Below are 21,347 nucleotides of genomic sequence, written 5' to 3'. Positions count from 1 at the left end.
TCATAAGCAGCCTCTTTTTATTTGATATTTATTCAGATAATGGCAAAATAACCTTACACTTATTGGCTTAATAAAATAATACAAAGTACTGACAATATACTGCTATGAGCATCACCTGCATATTAAGCAGGTCTTGTAAGGCACTTGTCCTCCCTACCGTGATCCACTAAGATAATCAAACATGGTCCCTGTTATGCTACCAACCAGACAATCTTCCTCACTTTGAACTAGTTGTGAAAGAAAGCTTCAATAGCTAAGTAAAGAAAGGCCTTTGATAAGCAATGAAGGACTAGTAGTGAATAGTATATTAGTTATGAACTCAAAGAAATAATTATAAAATGCACAATACTTTCTATAATTGTATATCTTTTACATTTATGCAATTATTTGAAAAGCTACTGTAAGTTGTACTACATAATTATTTTTTTAAAAAATAGTTAATACCAAGCTTGAAGTACAATAAACTTATGCCATATTTTGAGTCTTTTTTTAATGTTCAGATAAAATAAGTCTATAATAACAGTGATAATTCAAAATTATTTTTCTTTTAATTTTGAGATATATACTTGAAATCAAAATATACTACCTGGTTCATTATCCCATTTCTGCATAAGCTTATGACTTTACATTACCTTTCTTCAAAAAGATGATTCAGCATTTTACAGCCACTTTCAGCCACTTCAGGAGAGTGAATGTGTTTCTGCATTAACTCTAAAACATTCAGGTGTATTCCTTTTGACAACAGGATTTTTCTGAAATTGACTATAAGATATTTTCAAGATTACTTGTAGAAATAAAATCATACTTTTCTAATTTTGCATGCAGATGTCGGCTAAGATTGTCCACATCCCTGGGGAACATCTGCAGTAACTTGTATACCATGTTGCAGTGACAAGATGAGCATAATTAGTATCTGCTTCTTGAAAATGCAAGCCATTCACTGTTTCTTACATTTGTTGATTCTTTGGGGGGCGGAGGGGGTTGGTAAAGAAACAAGTTCTTGCTATATAGCTTAAGCTAGCCTTAAACTGACAGTCCCCCTGCCTCAGTCTCTGAGAAACAGGATTCCAGGCCTGCACTGAGATCCCAATTCTTCTGGCTGACAAAGCAGTCCTTTTTCTCAAATGACTCAAATGAGTGTTTCTCAAGTACTCATCCATCTACACTCACTGTTCCCAAGTGTCTTTCATGGGAAAACTGACTAAAGATGTCAGTGAGCAAACTGCACAAGTTTTTACTGTGCTACTAAAGCAGGAGACTAAAGAAACAACAGTATGACTATGGGGAAAGCCTAGTTCAGATATTAGGAACAAAGAAGAGAGGAAGAAGGAAGGGTAAGAACTGACTCAAATTGTCTCTGCCCTGTAGACGTGTTTGTTTCTGTGTCAGTACAGAATTTCAAAGTAGTAAGAAATAAAAACCAACACAACCCTGATTATACATGGAAAATGTGGTCCTTTCTGAGGAGCTGCATGCAAAGTTTAGTTCAAGCTTGCTGTAGTGAAATCCCTGGGCAGGCTGCTCTGATTGCACAATGGAAGCAATAGCCTCCCTTTCCTACCCCTCCCATTCTGATTCTTCACCCAGAGCCCAAGCCCTGACTGTCTCTGGGCTCTGGCCACTCCATGGAATTAATTGTGCCACCAGAGGTGGATGAAAAAGGAAGAAAAGAAAGGCAAATGGTTTTATACTTAACCTAAATAATAATATAAATTGGCATGCAGAAGGTAGTTTCTTGATTTCCTTCTCTTTGTTCAGGTTCTCTGCTAAAGGCTGGTGTTAAAACCACACTGAGTCTCAGATTACTCTTGCACTGTTTCTCTCAATTTTTTTTTTCCTTCTAAAAATATCCTGTAAGAGCTGACTATTCTGATACCTCATGATGAACTTTCCCTCAAGGTCTTCTGTTCATAGGGGTAGGTATAGAAGCACCCTGAGGCAGAGCCTTAACACTCAGGAATCCTTCCAATGGTATACAAACCATTTCTCACTCCTTAATCATGCTGAACCATAACACTCACAAAGATTATATGCAAAGGACTATTTTCAAGAAAAATTATAAAACTTAATCACACTGGACAATTTTACCAGGTTTTTCAGTGGTGACTATTTCACCACTCAGTCACATTTCTACAAAGTTTCTTTAGGAAAATAACAGAAAGAAATATATAAAGGACAATGAAAAAATTTTTTTAAACAACCAATTTCCTTGTGTTTATTATATGATCAAAAAAATTCCCACTGGACCCAAGACAGAAGTCCAGTGACAGAGACTTGTTCTTAAAACAGACTGCAGGCATATATTGGAAAACTTACATAGCAAGCAGGGTATGGGGCACATGCCTTTAATCCCAGCATTTGGGAGGCAGAGGTAGGAGGATCGCCATGAGTTCAAGGCCACCATAAGCCTACATGGTGAATTGCAGGTCAGCCTGAGCTAGAGTGAGACCCTACCTCAAAAAACAAATGAACAAAACAAAACTTACATAGCCATTAAAATGATAGGGTGCTAAAATATAATTATCAACATGACAAGAAAAAACACAAAATACAGTTAGTTATAAATGGGTATAATATATTCCAAGCTCTGCAAAAATATACTATATATTTTGTAGGTGAGCATATACATAAAGATCCAGAAGAATATATATCTAAATACTTACTTTATTCTATTATCTATTAACATATCCCTGTGAGCTAGATATATGTACACATCTGAATTTTTCAAAATATATAGCTTTTTTAAGAAAATATGCTACAAAATGTTTTTCTTTATATAAAAAAGGACCTATTACCATTTTGTTCCAAGAGAGTAGACAATGCATTTGCAGATGCCTGGACAACACCTTTGGATGATGAGTGCATAAGCATGGACAGCATCACCTCCCTGTGGGCTGGGAGCCTTTAAAAGAGCCAAACACACACAGTCTCAGCAGGAATCTCAAGAATTATCTGCATCCTCCTCAGTGCTCATGAACACATTATTTATGCCAACTCCATTTAGAATATGGATAGCTTTATAGTGAAAAGTTAGGTTCAAGTCTACTAAATGCTAACAAAGGATATTTCTTCAAAAGCGGGTAAATAGAGAGGAAATATGGATGGCTCCCTAGGCTTGTAAAGAGGCATGGGACAGCTTCTGAGTCACTGAGAGCAGGTACTAGCCACAGGATAGACAGTGAACAGAGAAGAGTCACATCCCAGGAGGAATGAGGCAAACAGCACGGGATTTCCTTGTACTGCCACAAGAAACAACTTTAAACAGTTGGACTAATTGCTTCTGTGGTTTTCCATTTAGTACTTTCAGACTACATTTTCCTATAAGTCAATGAAACTGGGGAAAGTGAAATTGTGGCTGAGAGGGGAGTATTATCAACTATTATCACTGAAATATGATTGCTGCAAGCCTCACAAATGCCACACATTGTTGAAATGTAATAGGTATAGAAAATATAAAGAAAAGAATCAAAGCTATTAACAGGAGGTAGATGGGTGCAATCACAAAGAAAGATATGAGGAAGAAATTAACAAAGGAACAACAAAGTCAAATGGTAATTTTTAAAAAGGATGTGTCAGGAAGGAAAATATAAGGTGAGGCAAAGAAGATCATATAAACAAAAATGGGGGAGAATGAAACACTGATGAAGCAGTGGATCCAGAGGTTCAAATCACAAGAAAATCTTCTCTTAGCAATGTGCTTATTGGAAAGATGTATGAATGTTGAGGAGTCTATGTGCTATGAACCAAATGTATAAAATGCCATGTTAGTGTGCCTTATCCAAAGCACTTAAAAGACTCTTCGTTAGGGGATTTTTTTGATGCTGGTTAACAGTTTTCAAAAGACCTAGTCGTATTTCTTTTGAAAATGCAAATGTTTAATTAAGCAGACTCTGTTCCATTAATTCTCTCCTTGTTGGACAGTAGAATTTGTGATGCAGTGTATCACAATATAAGTTTGCAAGGTAAAGCATGGGTATTTTAAAACCCCAGAGTAAAGAACAGCAAGTAGGAGTTGTTCCCATCAAGCCAAAAAGTTCTGTGATGACAAACAAACATGTCACAGAGATGCTCTGGTACTGTCTTTGTCCTGGGGAGGGTATCCTAGACTTCAAGCTTGAACAACACCTTGAACCCTCCCTAGTCCATAGCTTCAAATGATCCTCTCAGGAGGAGCTGGGTCAACACCATTACATCAAGTGGAACTGGGCAGAAGTTTCTAACGTGTTGCTGACAGCCTGTTGGCTAGTTGTCCAAGACAGAAAGTCTCAGATGGTTCTGTGAGTTCTGTCATCTGAGCTGAATTAACATGGCATTTGCATTTGGTTGGCCAGAGAGACTCTTTTTCTATGAGTTACAAATTACTGGATGATTCTTGGTTCAAAATCCCTCAATGCAAACTCAAATATAGAAGGCAATGAGATCAAAATGCTATATATCAAGAGGGAAGGAGGTATAGCCCATGACCTCAGGACTCAGGAGGCTGAAGCAGGAAAATCACCTCAGTTTGAGGCTAGCTTTGGCTACATTATGAGTTCCAGGCCACCCTGAGCTATGTAGTAAGACTTTGTCTCAGGAAAAAGAGAAGAAAAGAAAATATTTTATACTCACTACTAATACACAGCAGTGCTAAAACTCAAATTCCTACATGAAAAATGTTGGTAACAATGAAAGTTTACATGCATTAAAATAGGACTGAAATTTTCTAGGAAGTTGGAACTACTGACTGGCCATCTTCATCTCCAATCTTCTCGTGTAAACTGCTTTGGTACATAAGGAGATTATTTAGCGCCCAGCATGCAGCCTCCTGGATCAGGGAAGAAAAGAAGAAACTTAGCAAAACAGAAATGATTGGAAAGCACAGTTCTGAATGACTGACAGTCATGGGAGTCCAACCTGCACGTGCTTGTTCTTTCTGTGCCTCGTTAAGGCTTTGTAGCAGGCTTCCAGCCAAAACAACTTATCCTCTTCCTCCTCCGCATTCTCCTGATTCTCATTCCTTTCCTCTAAGTCTTGGTTCAGAAAAATGGTCTCAGCTTGAAAACAGTTAAAAAATAAATATGTACATATGTCTTTCATATGCATGCAATTTACTGACAACTTGAATGACAGAGTCTAAGTCCAGTGTTGGACTGTTATCAGCAAGTGAGTTGTTCTTAACCAGCAGTCGTGATTACTCATAAAGCAGTGTTTAACATATTACACACCTTGTGGTCCTGCCCTCCCTTGCAGACTATGATCAACTGAGGAAGAGGGTACCAACAACTGTAATAGACTATGACACACTATTAATTAGATGACTAACCTGAAGCAATTAACTTGTTTATGATGAACCACATGTGAACTGGGATGCACACACTTGCTAGCTCCACTGAAAGTATCCTAGGAGATAAATGACACTAGGACAGCACATTTCTTCTGAGCATGTGAGTATCTTGCTACAAAGTTAGCACTCACTAACACTAACAAATGCACCGGTAAGAAGTCCCTTTTAGGGACTGAAGATGTAGCTCAATGATTTGGCACTTGCCCAGCAGGAAGAACACTGTGACTTCAACACCAAGCCTGTTAAACAGAAAAGGACTTTCTTCTGAGTGAAGTTACTTACTGAGGAGCGCCAAGCAGCTGAGCGCTGAGATCTGCAGCACTGCGTTCTCTGGGTGCCTCCTCACAGCTTTGACCACAGACTCATGGACCTCATTTAAGACCAGAATATTGAAAAAATTACCTAAAAGTCAAGTGAGACATTAGGAGAACTCTCAACCATGGAACTCAATTGCATTTAATTATGTAACATTTGAATCAATGAATCTATCTGAGAGTAATATAAAATATATATATATATATTCAAATAGTTTCAGGGGATTGATAAAATTTTGAAGCATTTGTTGATACCAACATTTGTCTTACTTAGACAATGGAAGTAACTAAGCAAGAATAATGATTCATTTGGTGAAAAACAACAGCTTAAGAGTGAGCCAAACTCTGTCAAAGATGAACTATCTATAACATCCCAAAGCCTGCCCCCAGGAATACCCCTCCCCCAGCAAGGCTCCTCCCAAATTGCCATCAGCTGAGGACCATGCATTCAAAACACCTGGGCAGCCAGGAATGACGATGCATGCCTTTGATCACAGAACTCTGGAGGCAGAGGTAGGAGTATTGCTGTGAGTTCAAGGCCAGCCTGACTACATAGAGAATTCCAGGTTAGGCTGAGCTACAATGAGACCCTACCTCAAAAAAAAAAAAAAACAAGCCGGGCATGGTGGCACATGCCTTTAATCCCAGCACTCAGGAGGCAGAAGTAGGAGGATTGCCATGAGTTTGAGGCCACCCTGAGACTCCATAGTGAATTCCAGGTCAGCTGGGCTAGAGTGAGACCCTACCTTGAAAAACCAAAAAAAAAAAAAAAAAAATTAATTTATGGGGAAATCTGATTCAAACCATCATATAATTACATGGGAATCATTTTTGCTTCTGCACATGAAAGGAAAGTATAAACTAGAAAGCAAAAATTTAAATACATAAAGTTCTTGAGAGTATTAGCCTTTATAGAAAAAGCCAGGGCACGGTAACTTCATTGTTTAAGTACCACACTTTCTTTATCCATTCATCTGTTGATGTTAATGGGCACCAAGGCTGATTCCATAATCTTGCTATTGTGAATAGTGTCCCATCTCACATAGGTATCTCACATAGGTACAGGTATCTCTGCAGTGCTGACTTTGGTTCTTTGGGGTCTGAGCTTGATCAATGTCAGTTTTGGTTTTAATTTTTTGAAGACAGGAAATAGCTTTTCTAGCCCTAGTAATATACTGATTAGAAAACTGTATGACGAAATTTTTGTTCTGTTTCATGTTTTCTACATGTTATACTTATTCTCTCATAATTATCAAAGTTACATGGCTATATTTTAAATGTAGCCCTAGCAATAAATCACTCTTAGAGAAAATTTCAAAACATATGATTCAGCATTCCCATACATACCAAACAACTATTTCCTTTAAAAATTCTATCTAAACCGGGCATGGTAGCACACACCTTTAATAACAGCACTCGAAGGGCAGAGGTTGTTGGATTGACTTGAGTTTGAGGCCACCCTGACACTACAGAGTGATTTCCAGGTCAGCCTGAGCTAGAGTGAGACCCTACCTCTAAAAGACAAAAGAAAAAAAAATTCTATCTAAGCAAGGCATAACTATTCACATATTCACAATACTTTCCTACCTAATGTATATCAATATATTATGTATTTATCAACACAGAGCACACATATTCCATGTGTACTTACATCATATGAATTGTGATACCAATGTATGTCATTATGTTATTATGCATCAGCAGAGAACATACACACACATACATATGTATACTTACATCACATGGATTTTGATCATGAGTTAGCTAAGAATTGTCACTCACCCAATGTAAGCCTATGGAGCAAGCAGCAACTCACTTCTTGAATTTTTTCATTGGTAGGGAATGTCTTCATAGCTTCTACCACAATATTATAGCACCTGACATTGCCACTCATGAGGACTTCAACATTATTGCCTATATTTTAAAAGTCATAATTACCAATAAAGTAATAGTTTCTCCTTTCACATATGCATGCAAACAAGTCTTATATGGATGACAAATATATTTTAGCATAAGAGTACATTTCCTAATGCAAATGTCATGTTCCATCACATGGCTATAAAACACTATGCTACTGAATGCTATGTAATAGGATGTAGGACTCATCTTTGGAACTGAAGAGAACTCTTATTAATCTTATTTTTGTATTAAATAAGAAAAGTGAAAATTAAGGTTTTTGTAGAAGTCTAAAAATATCCATGTTTTCAGATAAATAACCTTGGAAGTCTACTTCTTAATGAGGCCACCATATAAAGGCTGTTGCATCGTATCATCTCCTTACACAAGAAAACCAATATTGTGTTATATAATAGGATTGCTAAAATAAACTTAAGTCTATTTCTTCCATTGTAAAACAGCCAGTACAAGAGACAGCAAACTTGAACTTTCTAAATCTTCAAGGTAAATGGGGTAGCACGGGATAGAAGACTAGAGAAATATGTTACAATACATCACCAAGGGACAAACATAAGTGAAACAGAAAGAGGTCACTGGAAATTTTTGCACTGTGAACCTACATGGACAAAACACTAATATTTCTGAATGAAATATTGACTAGTCTCTAAAGAAGAAAAATCTTTCTGCAAAAAAAAAAAATCAGCATGGCTAAGGTAACCAAATAAATGCAAAACATTTTTATTTTAATGTTTAAATTATATTATTTCTGGATCTAAAACTTTATTGTAATGTGTGTGAGAGGAAGGGGAAAAGAAGAGAGAAAAAGAAGGAAGAAAAAGGGGTGCATGCACCAGAGAGAGAGGGAAGAGAAAGGAGAGAAAAGAGGAGGATGCAGTTACCTGTAGCTAGATAGCCAAAAAGAATTAAATGCTAAATTGTATGTTAAAACACTGAATTAATTTTTAAACTTGCAATAATGAAAGATAACAGCTTCTAAAGCAATTACACCTGCCCTACTCAGAACAGCAGACATCAATTCCTCTGAAATTGAGTGACAAAAATCTTAATATAGAATCACTGTTGAAGACTTGATTTACTCTCTGTCAGCTAAAACTTGCTTTGACCTTTGCATTATGAATCAACATATTTTAGCTGAAGTTATGTCATATGTGGGTGGAAAACAATGAATTCTAAGAGCAACCAGCCCAAAATAGATTCACAAATAATGAACAAGTCCAGAAAAAGTATAATGAAGTATATATTCACTTTGTTAGGTATAACTAAGAGAAATGTAAAGCAAAGCCATTCCCCATTGTTATTTTTCAAACTAATTCACTTTTAAGTGCTTAATCCCATGTGAATAAGATTTAATTCACGTGTCCCCCATAAACTTAGGTGTTCGGAATGCCTCTTGGAGGCAGTGTATTGTTGGGGGTGGTCTTACGGGTGTTAAAGCCAGTTCCCCCTTGATAGTGTTGGGCACATTCTCCTGTTCTATTGTCCACTTTATGTTGGCCAGGGCTGATGTCCACCCTCTGCTCATGCCATCATTTTCCCTGCCATCGTGGAGCTTCCCATCAAGTCTGTAAGCCAAAATAAACTCCTTTTTCCCAAAAGCTGCTCTTAGTCAGGTGATATCTGCCAGAAATTCAAACTTGACTGCAACAGGACTGACGATGCAGCCTACTTGGTACAGTGTTTCACATGCATGAAACTCTGGGTTTCATCCCCTGGACTACATAAAATGAGCATGGTAATCCTACTTTTGGAGAGCAGAGGCAGGAGGATCAGAGGCTTAAATCATCCTCAAATAAAAAGTGAGTTTAAGGCCACCCAGAGCCACCTGAGGCCCTGTTTCATAAAAGAAGAAAAAAAAAAAAAAAAAGAAAGTGAACCTGTATTCTTATAAACATTAAAGACATTTTTGACAATCACAAAACAGTATTTATTGCACTTTTCAGTTTGCATTGTTTCAATTTTTTTAATATATATATTAAACTCCTATTATCATTCAAGCCCTCCTCCGTGGAGTTCTGGTAATAACTGTGGAGTCATGAAGGCCTCAGTCAGTCACTACAGGGTACTGTGGAACCATGCCTCAGGGTATTCCTACCCACTCTATGGCTCTTACAATCTTTTCACTCCCTCTTCCACAATGTTCCCTGAGAAAGTCACATTTTTATAAGGATATCTGATTTTGATCTCATTACAAGTGAAGTCATATATCTGCAGACAACTAGACTTTTATACCTGAAACCACGAGTGCATATTATACATAACATATGGCATACATATGTAAAATACATACTGTGCAATGATGCTATTGATGGTTCTGATACACATGTCATATACCTGGTGCTAGTCAATGATCCTCAAATTATACATAACTCACTTAATCCTCAAAACAACTTTATGAATTTGAAGATGAAAACATTACTAGTTGAGTACATGCATGTATCCCACATAAGCCATACAAGTAATGCATAAAATATGACTTATTATTGTGCACTTACAAAAACAAAACAGAGGACTGAAGAGATGGTTTATTGGTTAAGACACCTGCCTGCAAAGACTAAAACCCAGGTTTGATTCCTCAGTACCCACGGAAGCCAGATACACAAGGTGGTACATACATCTAGAGTTCATTTACAGTGGCTAGAGCCTCTGGCATGCATTCTCTACCTACCTCTTCCTTCTCTCTCTCTCTCTCTCTCTCTCTCTCTCTCTCTCTCTCTCTCTCTCTCTCTCTCTCTCTCTCTCTCCCTCTCTCTGTTTGTGTGTATGTGTCTTTCTTTCCTTTTCTCTCAAATATATTAAAAAATAAGATGAATCTGAAGCATGTTTTACTTTATTAGTAATCATTAGTAGCAAATTAACTTCTTCCAGTTTGTAGTCTTTCATGAAGAGTTGCTAGATTTCAAAGCATCACTAACATTCTAACCAAGAATCACAATAAAGTTCAAATACTTCCAAGTGTGTTTTCAGGCCCTTCATGAACTTATTCCATGTCTCCAGCTTCATTCACTTACCTTTACCAAGCATTATCCCTGCATCCATAAGTAAATTACAGCATATATGTGGAAATGTGCATGAATCCATGCACAAACAGACATGCATTCATGTGCATACTCAACAACCCAGAATTTATTGGACTATTTCTGTCATTTGGAATGCACTATTCTCTCTCTTGCTCCCATAATCTTTTTTTGCCTCAGTATTAGGTATTGAATGTAAGGTCTCACAAGTGCTAGGCAAACACTCTACCACTGAGCTATATCCTATATATTTATTTTATTTTGTGACAGTTCTCAGGTTGGCCTTGAACTCACTTTATAGCCCAGGCAGCTGAGATCACAAGTCTGAGCAGCTGGCTCAGTCTCTCCCAGATCTTTAATTAATGATATCCACTGCCTGAACACTTTACTTGCATTACAACTTCTGTTCACCTCCCTGCACACATATCTCTCCTCAGCATGCAAGACTCTTCGAAGAGATTCTGCCTCACTCCCTATGTACTTTCATAACTCTGGGACTTTCTTCTTATAATTTATTGCAACCACCTAGGTACTTATCCATATCCCCTGCTGTATGATGAACTCTAATGAGGAAAGGAAAAAACCACCTAGGAACTGATCTGTTCTCACTGTACTACAGACTCTGAAATGGAAAGGAACATGTTCACATTCTCCACATCATTTTTCAAGCGCTCAGCATAGAACTTCTGTAGTGCAGTCTAAATAAATATAAATCAATTAAATGAATATAGTAAGCATCCATAGACTAAATTTTAAAATATTTTCAAGATACATTGAGAAGTAGATATGTTGTAACTTTTCACATGCAAACAAAGAAAGCATGTATAGAGAATACTTACAGGGAATTGCTAGGGAATGTAAGCAGTGCAGTACATGAAACACAATTTCCTCTTCATCATTAAAACTCTTTAATACACTTAGTAATATCATATAATCTTTGTTCTCAACAAATTCAATTAGTTGTTCCTCAGAAACTAAAAAATGAAGGACAAAATATTGAGTAGCTTAAAAATTACATAAAAATAATTACCCAGAGACATAGTCATGGTTGTAGACCCTCATGTATGATATACTTAATGTGTATCTGCATAAAAATCTTCCTAAGAATTTTAAACAAGCCACTACTATCAAAATAGTTTTGCCCTAGTAAAATCATTTTTGAAATGCAAAAGTATTAGTCACCCAACATTTTCAAAAACGACATTTCTTTTGGGCTATTTCAGAAAAAAAAAATAGCCGTTGCCATGGAGAATAGCATATTAGAAATGGATATTTCATGATGTTGACCTATTGACAATGGATCTTTTTGATAAAGTAAGAGGTTAATGGGAGATTGTTAAAAGTAAGCTAAATGTATCCGTTCAAAAGTTGTGGACTTCGTCAAAGGACAAGAAACTGACATACTCTGAAAACAATTTTCATCAGAGATCAAAACTTCTCACCATTAATTTTCATATTGAAAATACTTTAATCTCCACACCATATGTGGTACATAGCTCATTTGTGGTCATTTTATTAGGTAGGTAGCTCTAAAATGTTTAAAAATCTGGTTTATTTTGGTTAAAAATGGTGCTGACAAAAATGTTAGAAAATGCAGCTCTGTTCATGATCAACCTTATTTTTTCAATACCAGAATGCTCATACAACATAATGTGAAATTGTAAAGATTTTTTTCATTATGGAATGATGCCATAGAAGTTTATTTTGCCACACGGTTTCCATAGTATATCTTTATGCTTTTCAAATTAACTATTAGTAACCTTAAAAATTAATTTTGTTAGCTAAGTTATTGCCTTGGTAAACTTAATACTCTTGGAAAATTCAAAAATTGTTTTCTACCTTCTTTTATAGTCACAATAGACATTAAACATTGATTATCTTTCGATTAATATTCCTTTGTTTAACATTCCCTGGTCTATGCCCATATGTTCTGGGATGGCCCAACAACACTGACTGAGAGTGTTGGTAGGCCTCATTCATGAACAAGACTGTATGAGTCCCTAAACTGCAATAGGGAAGGTTCCAGACAATATACTTTTAAATGATTCCCTGCCCAATTCTGACCAAAGTTTACATGCAAGATATAGCACTTCTCGATAGCCTGAAAGCCATGAAGACTTTTCATCTCTTACTTGCAATAAACTATTTTCTCTACCAAGCCTGGTTATCACAGAGCTGAGTCCCAAGCTCATGCCATTCTGACTCTTGACAAAGTCTCATTCACTTACATACACTTTGTTTTACTTGAAAAATGTTTATATCCTCTCATCCAGGGAAGAAATGGAAGGATATTTTTTCCAGATCTCCTTTCAGAGACTGATTCTGAGGAAGTTTATCAAGAAAATGCACCCAATGATGTTCATCTTTTCCTTTGCAAGATAGGAAGCAAAGATCCAAATTCTAGACCACTGGTTTGCAAATACATAGAACCTGAGAGAGTGAACTTATCCTAGCTTCCCACTTTTCTTTCATCCATTTTTCTTAAATGTGTTCTTATAATTTATAAGCTGTTGATGTGCATGTAAGAAAAAGAATTGAACAGTATCAGGTACATGATCCCATTTCTGGTGCCATCAGAACTACAGAGCCAAACTGAGACATTCTTACACAATCTTTTTCCTGGGTTCTCATAATGATGCAACAAGAGGCCTCCAAAAACAAGTAATAATCAATGTTTGTGCTAACTAGCCATGTCTCCTCGGGCAAGCAGTTTACCTCTCTGACCATTTCCTCATCAAACTGGAGGAAGGACCAAACAAAGGTTCCAACCAGCCCTAAAAGTACATAATAACCTGTTATCAGTTTCAAAGCCACACAAGCTACAATATACATGTTAGGCTTTTCCTTCCTAAGAGACACTTTGTGACCTCCTTTTATCAGTATTAAGTCCCTGTATTAATCCAGGACTTTCAACATCACTGTGATTTATAATCCATAAATGATATTCACTCCATACAAGCAAGCAACATTTCTGAATTAGTCCCCTTATTTACCCTGGACATATAACTGTCACTTATTAGTGAGTAGTATGATTATTTTGTGTCTTTTTCTCATCAGTGATATTTACTTTTCCTGGAATATGCCTTTCTTTGTATGCACATTTCATAGTAAGGCCTGACGTTTAAGTACCTCTCTCAAACAGCACATGTAAGGCTCTGCATCCAAGCTTCTGCACTTCATCATTGGCTGAGTATGTACGCATGGCACCAAAAATTAACAGGAAAACATCACTTTCTTCATCCAGTATCAGCAAAGTGATTTTACCTATTGTGAAGAGAATAACAGCTGATATGTTAACTTTTACATGAAGGTTAGTTGGTATGTACTCTTGTGTTTATTCATTCTCTGTCTCTCCCCACCCCCCTTGTTTCTCACCCTCTCTCCCTCTCTCTTGTCACATAACCTAGGCAGACCCCGCAACAATCACAATGTTGTTAAGGGTAATAACCTTGAATTCCTAATCCTCTTACCCTAAACTACTAAAATATATTTATTTCTGCTCTTAAGCACTACCATCTAAATATTTTTATGCTACCCCAAACCTAGCCTACCCTTGTTCCTGGTCTTCATCAATGATACTATCATCTAATGGTTACTTAAGAGAAAAATTGTGGAGCCAACTTTTTTCTCCTGACCATTATCTACCATCCTCTGCCTAACCAATGAATTGACACAGTCCTTCAAGTTATCTCTTAAATATCTTCTCTATCCCTATCATGTGCAGAGCTTCATTTTATCTCCCAAAGAATAGAGAAATGTTTGCTTAATCACTGTGCTTGGTCTTGGTCTCTAAAAGCCAGTTTATTCCTTGTGTAGTATTTTCTAAAATTCACATACAAGCCTAAAATAATTCATTGCTGGAATCATCTAAGGCTTTCTCTTATTTCTTAGCACCACAAACAAGATCCTTCACAAAATACTAAATCTATCTTCTAAGCCCCATGTTTTTCAATGCCTTGTCTCAACTCTACATATGCTATATTCCAAGCTTTTCCTCTCACGTTCCTTTTTACTTGTACTAGCTGCCCTTCTACACACATTCCTACATAGCTTCAGACACAACACAAATAGTATCCATTCTGACAGCAAAGAGAACAGTCCTGTAATAGGAGTGCTCATAATAAGAGAGAGAGAGAGAGAGAGAGAGAGAGAGAGAGAGAGAGTGTGTGTGTGTGTGTGTGTTGGTTTTTGCAATACTGAAGACTGAACACAGATCCTTGTGCATGATAAGCAAATGCACTACTGCTGAGCTACACTGCAAGCCTCGTAGAAAACACTTTTCTAATACAAATGCATCTATCACTGGTTGAAGTGGTTTTAGTATAACACATTTGATGACTACCACAAACCCATGACATACATCCAAACACCACTATAGAGACCAGTAAACTGTGGCACAGAAGAGTTAAAGTAACCCAAGTATCTTTACCCAATAGCAGAGCTAGATTAAAGTTTAAGCAGGGTGGTCAGGTGTGGTGGTGTACACTGGTAATCCCAGCCTTTGGGATAGAGCTGAGGTGGGATTATAAGTTCCAAACCAGCCTGGTTTACATGGAGTTTGATAACAAAAATTGGTCATAAACCCTACAAGTACATATAGCCTTTCTCTCTTCTATGGTGTTTTTTTTTTTAAATTTCTGATATATACTTCTCTCACTAAATTTTAATTATTACTACAAATGTTTTGAACCATCTGCTTAAGCAGTTCTATTTAGTAACCACTAGTCACATGTCTATTTAAACTCAATTCAAATTAATTAAATTAAATTAAGTTAAGCTACAGGTTTTTTTTTCTTATTTCAAATTTCAATATAACGATGGTATTGGAAAACAGACATAGAACACTTCTACCACTACAAAAAAGTTATACTGGGGCTGGAGAGGTTGCTCAATGGTTAAAGGTATTGAGTGCAAAGCCTGATGGCTCAAGTTCCATTCTACAATACCCATATGAAGCCAGCTGCCCAAAGCGGCTGGTACATGTGTCCGCAGTTCATTTACAGTGGCAGGAGGCTCTGGTGTGTCCATTCCCATTTATATTGCTCCTCTCTCTCTCTCTCTCTCTCTCTCTCTCTCTCTCTCTCTCTCTCTTCCCACCCCTTCCCCCTCTCTCAAATAAATAAATATCCAAGAAAAAGTTACAATGAATGGAAGTCTTGACTGAACATCTGTATTCTAAGAATTTTGCCCAGTCTGTCTTAGATTCTCCAGGAATAGAATAACAATAAGTGTGCCAAAATCTATTAAAAATTTATTCATAGTCAGATGATAAAATTATTTGTAAATAAATGTAATAAGTATATGAAATGAACTTTAAAACCCATTTATAACTTTCCTAATGGCTAAAAATTATGAATGCCTCACAGGAGAATTAACTAATCTTTTCAAAACATATGCTGATTCTCCCAGCCTTCTGCTACTGCTGCTGACTCCTACATATTTTAGAATCAGAAGGCTTTTATTTTTAAATAAACCAATTCTAACCATTGGCAAATGAAAAATGAGTCAAGAAAAAAATGTTTCCAAGGAAAAAGGTTTAAAATAAATAATGAATAAACCTAGTTAGTACAGGGCTGAGGAGATGGTTCAGCAGGTAAGAGGCTTGTACAGCAAGCCAAAGGCCCCAAATTCAATCCTCAGTACCAGTGGAAAAAAGCTGAGTGTGGTCATATATACAAACTTGTAACTCAAGTGCTAAGGGAGCAAAGACAGGAGAATTCCTGGGGCTTCTGGGCCATAAAGACATAAAGAAATAGAAAGAAAGAGAGAAAGAAAGAAAGAAAGAAAGAAAGAGAGAGAGGGGGAGGGAGGGAGGGAGACAAGGAAGAAATGGAGGAAGGAAAGGGAGGAACGAAGAAAGGAAAGAAGGAAGGAAGAAAAAAGTAAGGAAGGAAGGAAAACTAGCACATAATTAAATACTTTATAAAAGGTATGAAGAAATTTCAAGGCTCTCCAAGGTCTTATCAACCTCTCACCCTTCAAAACCTTCTTTCCTCTTTCTGTCTCCTAAGGTACTTTATTATCAGGATCTATGAGGACATCAACATCTTCACCTACCTATCCAGCCTTTCATCCAACTTTCAGGCCTTGCTCTACAAACATGGTTCTCTCGATCTTAAATGCCCTAATCTATGTTGAGAAAACTTAATCCCTATCCTTAAATATTAGGTCTTCTTGAATCTGATGTGACCACAAGTGTCTATCTCAGCCATGACCATAATTATTATGCCTTCTCAAGTGTCTTGATTTTGGTCCATTATCCTTTAGGCAAAAATCCTGACATGGGCTGGAGAGATGGCTTAGCGGTTAAGCGCTTGCCTGTGAAGCCTAAGGACCCCAGTTCGAGGCTCAGTTCCCCAGGTCCCACGTTAGCCAGATGCACAAGGAGGCGCAAGCGTCTGAAGTTCGTTTGCAGAGGCTGGAAGCCCTAGCTTGCCCATTCTCTCTCTCCCCCTCTATCTGTCTTTCTCTCTGTGTCTGTCACTCTCAAATAAATAAATAAATAATTTTTTTAAAAAATCCTGACATGTGCAAACAGACCTTGATTCTACCACTCAGTAGCTGAGGCCACCTTTCTGCATTTCAGTGTTTTTCACATAGAAAGCTATGAAAAAATGCCTGTGGGGACAGGATAACATTTACAAAGCATGTGAAACATTTTACATGTGAGGCCTGGCATGTAATGAGCTCTTGAGAAATCATACTGTATACTCATATTGCTATTATACATAATTTCAAACACATTTTACAAAAAAAAATACATTAAAGGCCAGATGTAGTGGTGCACACCTTTAATCCCAGTATGTGGAAAGCAGAGGTCAAAGAATTGCCATGAGTTCAAGGCCACCCTGAAACCACAGAGTGAACTCCAGGTCAGCCTGGGCTAGAGTAAGACCCTACTTTGAGAAACCAAAAAAGAAAAATACATGAAAGGTATATATGGAAAATGATATAATAATATCAAGTACATAAGTGGTCACCAAACTAGTAGAAGTATGACATATGGTTCCCAGACTTGGCAGGCAAGCTAGTACTAAGAATAGAAATTTGGAAGTACTATATAACATAATATTTAAAACAAGGTATTGAGTGATATGTTTCATAGACAGCTAGAGAAAAAAAATGGATAGATAGTAACAAAATGAGCCTTTGGTGATCACAATTAGACACAGTTAATACATTTTAAATATTTTTAAAGGATACACTTACCAGAAGTTAGGAGGAGGTCTAAGGCCTTCAGCCCAATTGTTGACAGGCTCACATTGGCATGATGGACTGTCAGCATTCTAAGAATCAGTCTGAAGTTAAAACCAGAAATCATATGAAAATGAAAGGTTACACTCAGAGATGCTGCAATGTCAAAAATAATATTTAGATATTATTCTTCACTCATCTATATTGGAATTATTCCTCTCATATCTTTTTCCTTAAAAAGGTCATTTGTTTTTTCTTTGTACAAACATAAGTCAGTTTTAATTTTTAAAAAGGCTTGGAAAGGAGCTCAGTGACAAAACTCTTACCTTGAATGTACAAGACCCATTTGATCCCCAACATCACAAACATAAACATATAAATAAAATAGCAGGAAAAGCCAGTTGGCTTGATTATCACAAACATTCCAAATGAGTATGTACACTGACTCCTCAAGTTGCAAACATTAGAAACTTACCATTTTTAATTGTCAACTATATCTCAACAAAGTTGGTGGGATACAACCTAATCAAATTTACTGAGCCTCGGGGGTGTACCTCAGTGGTATAACAGTTGCCTCCAATATTAAAGACCCTGGGTTTGACCCCAATCACGGAAAACAATGAAACAGAAATTTAGGAGGAAACTACTATTATATATCCCAACAGAAAAGTTATGTACTACCTACATACATCTAAATATTCATATTCAATTATTGGCTCCTTTTATCCAAATCTACACACAAAGTATGAATCAATGTCTATATCTAGCTAGAGGTGAAGATGATTTTATTTATTTAAGATCCATTTAAATGTTTAAATTATTGATTGCTATTATTTTGATAGAGAAAGTAATACTGTATCCTTGAAATTGAAACTCACCTATCAATAGTATTTGACATGAAGCTCATTAGAACTCACTTATCAATAATGTTTGACGTGAAGCTCATTAGATTTTCACCTCTGTGTTTATCAGTTCCAAATGTAATCTTTAGTCTTTTCCTACCTAGTGTTGTTAGGTTTTACACTCTTGGGAGAAGACAGAACATCCACAGCCTTATCTAGATGTAAAAAGCTTGTCACTCAAGCTCCATTCTGCAAGGTAAGGACCGGAAATATCTTCTGCAATCTTGGATCAGCTCTCCATCTATGATTGTAGCCCTGCCTCTCCCTGTGCCTTCCTCACCACCTCAGAAAGATTTCCTCTTCATTACTTTGAAGAGAAAAAGGGTTGACTGCAGGTAAAATTGTTTACCAATAGTTTTTTCCCAAAAAACTAGCACAGTGTTTACCTTATTCAAAATCATATTTACTCCACCTTATAGTTGAGTCTAAATAATGAATGGAAGGTCAATGAATATGGGGGGATGAATATATGAATGATGTTATAAAATTTATCTTGTACACTTGGTGTGCTACAATTTACAAGGTGAGGTTTTTTGTTGGTTGGTTTGTTTTTGTTTCTGGTTTGTTTGTTTGTTTGTTTGTTTTTTGCATCCCCTGAGACTTTAGAGTAACTAAACTATGGAGAGGAGATGTTGGTAATTCTCAAACCAAAGGACAATTAAAGTCATAGCTACTAATTTTATACATATATACATACTTTGGAGTAATTTTTCATTAAATGCTATATTCTAATTGATAGAGTTCCATAAACTCATTTGAAAATGAGAGCATAGTTTCTTTTCTAAAATATACCTTTAACATGGTAGAAACTGAAGAAGAGTAACACATATTTATCAAAAGTGGAAACAATATATAAGCACTAAGTACTTGTAGTTTTACAGAGCACACCAAAATTATTAAGTACCAGGATAGACATACTCACATCTTAGCACCTATATGCCTAATTTACTCACCTAGGAACAAATACATCACTCTAATCCATCTAAATTTGTATCTGTAATTAATACTGATCAACAATATATAGGTATAAATTTGAGTTTATCATAGAACATATTTTCTAAATATATCACTGGAAGCAACATACATTCATGATTGTTTTCTCTTCAGTAAATTATACCAGACTTAGAGAAAACTTAATGGCAAAAGAGACTTTGTTAAATGTCAAGAAACTAAGCTATAAAAAGAATCTTCCTGGAAATGATTATTTCTTCAAGAATTTCTTACATATATATGGTAAGAAAATGGTCATATTTAAAAGATACCTGTGCTAAAAAAGAAACTGCAAAAAAATAGTTTGTAAAATAGTAATCAAGATTTGGCTACAGATGGACTGAAAAAAATTTCCTCTTCTTTCTTCTTGAAAGTCATAGTTTAAGTTCACTAAAATATGCATGTATGAACACACATAGATATATTAGTCAAACACAGTAAACATGAGCTTTTAAAGTAGTGCTCACAGAACTAATTTTTCAGTTCCTATTTTTTTAAGAATTATTGGATTATATCAGTTCTACTATTAAAAAGTTAAAAAAAAAAAAAACTCTTCTTGGTTTGAGTCCTTAACTAGAACTCAAAAAACTACGACTTAACCAATTATATAATTATGGAACTATGCTGTTAAAACAATCTCACCTGAGTTTTATCACCAATATTAGTTGAATGCTACTTGAATTACAAGTTCAAATTTGTAAGTTTAAAGCTCTCTAAAAATATAAATCATCAATTTAAGGACAAATATGTATGTTTACCAGAATAGTCCTGGATGGAAAACATTTACTCAAACATGTGAATGCACATGTGTGTGTGTGTGTGTGTGTGTGTGTGTGTGTTCAATACAGTTTATTTTTACACAGCTGTCATACTTACTGGTGAACACCAAGGACTTCCCAATCATTTCCAATGTCATGGGGTCCCATTAAGCTTTGCATTGTACCTGGACAGACTTCTATTAATTTGCATAGCAGTGACCAACCCACCTGAAAGCAAGAAAGGCAAATATTTACATTTTTAAAGGCTGCCCTTAGAACATATTCAATAAAATATGAATCTCTTCATTCTTAGTGGAATATATGACCATTTCTAAATAATTAAAATAAGACTAAAAGACTTACTGAGAAATGAAAGTAGCAATATACTTAGACTACATATGCCTTCAAAAATTATATCCAAAAAAAACACAAAAAGTTATGACATTTCTGAATAAGGAAACAAGATATGCCTATTATCTAAGTAAAACAAAGCAAACTAAAATAGAATTTTAAAGGACATATTAAAACTATTAGGTGAGCCGGGCATGGTGGCACACGACTTTAATTCCAGCACTCGGGAAGCAGAGGTAGGAGGATCGCCATGAGTTCGAGGCCACCCTGAGACTACAGAGTTAATTCCAGGTCAGCATGGACCAGAGTGAGACCCTACCTTGAAAAACCAAAAAAAAAAAAAAAAAAAAAAAAACTATTAGGTGCAAGAACCATCAGAGTCACATGTTGGGTCATGATTTGCAGAGACATTTAGCATACCAATAGCTGGGGACTAACTCCACAATGCATGACCCATTTACATCAACAAGGAGGGTCTAATGGGAGGGGGTAGACCATAGATGAGCCTAAACAATGGTACCAAACTGCCTGTATTTGATGAAAAGAAAATTAATAAATCAAATTAAAAAAAAATAGGTGAAAAA

General features: G+C 36.3%; 1 protein-coding gene across 2 annotated transcripts in view; it reads right to left on the bottom strand.

Annotated features, from left to right (window-relative positions):
- The window catches only part of Lrrk2 (leucine rich repeat kinase 2), a 169,308-nt gene that overhangs the window by 141,899 nt on the left and 6,062 nt on the right, over positions 1-21,347 (bottom strand). For both annotated transcript variants that reach the window (XM_004662176.2, XM_045152027.1), the window contains exons 3-12: positions 20,531-20,640; positions 17,778-17,866; positions 13,698-13,832; positions 11,408-11,542; positions 7,420-7,551; positions 5,606-5,725; positions 4,894-5,033; positions 4,725-4,804; positions 2,796-2,902; positions 633-762 (exon numbers count right to left, since the gene is read on the bottom strand). In XM_004662176.2, coding sequence (XP_004662233.2) covers positions 633-762; positions 2,796-2,902; positions 4,725-4,804; positions 4,894-5,033; positions 5,606-5,725; positions 7,420-7,551; positions 11,408-11,542; positions 13,698-13,832; positions 17,778-17,866; positions 20,531-20,640 — 1,178 coding nt within the window. The remainder of the gene's footprint in view (positions 1-632; positions 763-2,795; positions 2,903-4,724; positions 4,805-4,893; positions 5,034-5,605; positions 5,726-7,419; positions 7,552-11,407; positions 11,543-13,697; positions 13,833-17,777; positions 17,867-20,530; positions 20,641-21,347) is intronic.

The sequence above is a fragment of the Jaculus jaculus genome, chromosome 6, assembly GCF_020740685.1.
Source record: "Jaculus jaculus isolate mJacJac1 chromosome 6, mJacJac1.mat.Y.cur, whole genome shotgun sequence".
Taxonomy (NCBI): Eukaryota; Metazoa; Chordata; class Mammalia; order Rodentia; family Dipodidae; genus Jaculus; species Jaculus jaculus.
This window is presented reverse-complemented; position numbering and strand designations above follow the sequence as displayed.